A 2,262-nucleotide genomic window follows, 5' to 3' on the forward strand; every position below is an offset into this window, starting at 1 on the left:
GTATTACAGCGAAGTTGAAGAAGCCTCCGACTGAAGACACTTTGTCTTTCTATGACAGTCTGATGAGGACTACGGTCAGGGTTTAAGAAACACTAAAAGAAATCAGGAAAAAATGTGGTAGTCAGTATCAGTTACTTTTTTTGGCCAAGCGGAGGGAAAAAATATGGAATCACTGAATTCTGAGGAAAAAAATGATGGAAAATGAATTGAACTTATAAMGTGCTTTATCAAGTCCCTCCGAACTCCAAAGCTCTTTACRCTCACAGACATTCACCCATTCACACACCGATGGTGGTAAGCTACATTGTAGCCACAGCTGCCCTGGGGCACACTGACAGAGGTGGGGCTTCCATGCACCAGCGACACGGACCCTCTGACCACTATCAGTAGGCAAGGTGGGTGAGGTGTCTTGCCCAAGGACACAACAACTGAAACGGCTGGACGGGGGATCGAACCAGCAACCTTCCAGTTCTAGGACAACTCCCCACAGCCCCCCTTTCCATCACAWTATGGAATCATGAAAAACAAAGGAACAAAAGAATACATCACTTTTTAGTTGAACCACCTCTGGCTTTTCCAACAGCTGCAGTTTCTGAGGCATGGACTTATTGAGTAGAACACTCTTCATCAAAYCAGCTCCAACTKTCTCTGATTGCTGTTGCCAGATCAGCTTTGCAGGTTGGAGCCTTGTCATGGACCATTTTCTTCAACTTCCACCAAAGATTTTCAATTGGGTTGAGATCAGGACTATTTGCAGGCCATGACATTGACCTTCTGTGTCTTTTTTCAAGGAATGTTTTCACAGTTTTTGCTCTATGGCACGAGGCATTATCATCTTGAAAAATTATTTCATCATCCCCAAACATCCTTTCAATTGATGGGATAAGAAAACTKTCCAAAATGTCAATGTAAACTTGTGCATTGATAGAAGAATGAACCACAGTCATCTCCCCAGTGCCTTTRCCTGACATGCAGCCYCATATCATCAAGGRCTGTGGACATTTGCATGTTCTCTTCTTTAGAAGTCTTTTATGAGTTTGATAATCCTCTCTTTTGTTTCAATTGACATCTCTTGTGTTGGAGCCATGATTCATGTCAGTCCACTGGGTGCAACAGCTCTCCAAGGTGTGATCACTCTTTTCAGATGCAGACTAACAAACAGACCTAATTTGATACATGTGTTAGTTTTGGGAATGAAAATTTACAGAGTGATTCCATAATTTCTTCCTCAGAATTGAGTGATTCCATATTTTTCCCTCTGCTTGGCAAAAAAAATTAACTCTTATTGACAACCATTTTTCCTGAACTATTTTAGTGTTTCCTAAAGCCAGAAAGTTGCCATTTGAAATTATGTTAGTTTTGTGTCTAAGAGGGTATTTAAAAGTGTATACAACCTTTGATGACTAAATAATGAATTGCGTATTAATTTCGCTACACTACTATTTGTCTAAATTTTTGAAAGCCAACTTTAAAATTCTTTGTCTAAGTTGCAGAATTCACATCAACCCAAGCCAGTTTCTTTTACTCTGACACTTTATTCAGTTTTGTGGTTAATGGAAATTTCCAACAGTTTACTAGTTCTTTTTTAACCAAACACAACACTGCAAATGAAAAAGATTTTGTAATGACATCTGATTTCTGGTTCTTGTATCAGGAGTTAATACCTTTGGTAGAAACRCCGATCCAGTTCAGGTACCTGGTGAGTTTCTTGGAAATATAAGTTTTTCCTCGTGCTGGCAGCCCTACCATCACWATCAGAGTTGGGGAATTGGTGAACTGCGGCACTGAAGCTGAAACACACACACACAAAAACACCTCACAAAAAATGAAAACTCCTGCTGCAAAAATGTAAGTTGTGTAGGTCAGAGCTCTGCTTGTAGTACTTACTGTGTACTGTGTACTACTTTATTCTACTCCATGGTTATTGGGTATAGGATGTATTCATTTTTTACAAATACAACCCCTGGCAAAAAGTATGGAATCAGCAGTCTTGGATGAGCWCTCATTCAGACATTTCACTCTGTAAAACAAACTCAGATCAAAAACATGAAACAATAATAATAAGGTCATTCTAAAGTGCAACTTGTTGGCTTTCAGGAACACAAAGAAATGAAGAGAAAACATTGTGGAAGTCAGTGAATGTTACTTTTATTGACCAAGCACAGGGAAAAATGGAATCACTCAAATTGGAGGATAAGGACTCAACCAGTCAATTTCCTTTCCCTAAATGGACACCTGCCTCAGATTAGATCTGCTTGTTAG

At 39.5% G+C, this 2,262-nt stretch overlaps 1 protein-coding gene across 1 annotated transcript in view; it reads right to left on the minus strand.

Annotated features, from left to right (window-relative positions):
- LOC106535231 (6-phosphofructo-2-kinase/fructose-2,6-bisphosphatase) overlaps positions 1-2,262 on the minus strand; it is a gene marked incomplete in the record, with an annotated part of 38,729 nt that overhangs the window by 35,084 nt on the left and 1,383 nt on the right. The window contains 1 exon segment of the mRNA XM_014032185.1: positions 1,665-1,790. Coding sequence (XP_013887639.1) covers positions 1,665-1,790 — 126 coding nt within the window.

This window comes from Austrofundulus limnaeus, unplaced genomic scaffold (genome assembly GCF_001266775.1).
Source record: "Austrofundulus limnaeus strain Quisiro unplaced genomic scaffold, Austrofundulus_limnaeus-1.0 Scaffold1390, whole genome shotgun sequence".
In the NCBI taxonomy this organism is placed as follows: Eukaryota; Metazoa; Chordata; class Actinopteri; order Cyprinodontiformes; family Rivulidae; genus Austrofundulus; species Austrofundulus limnaeus.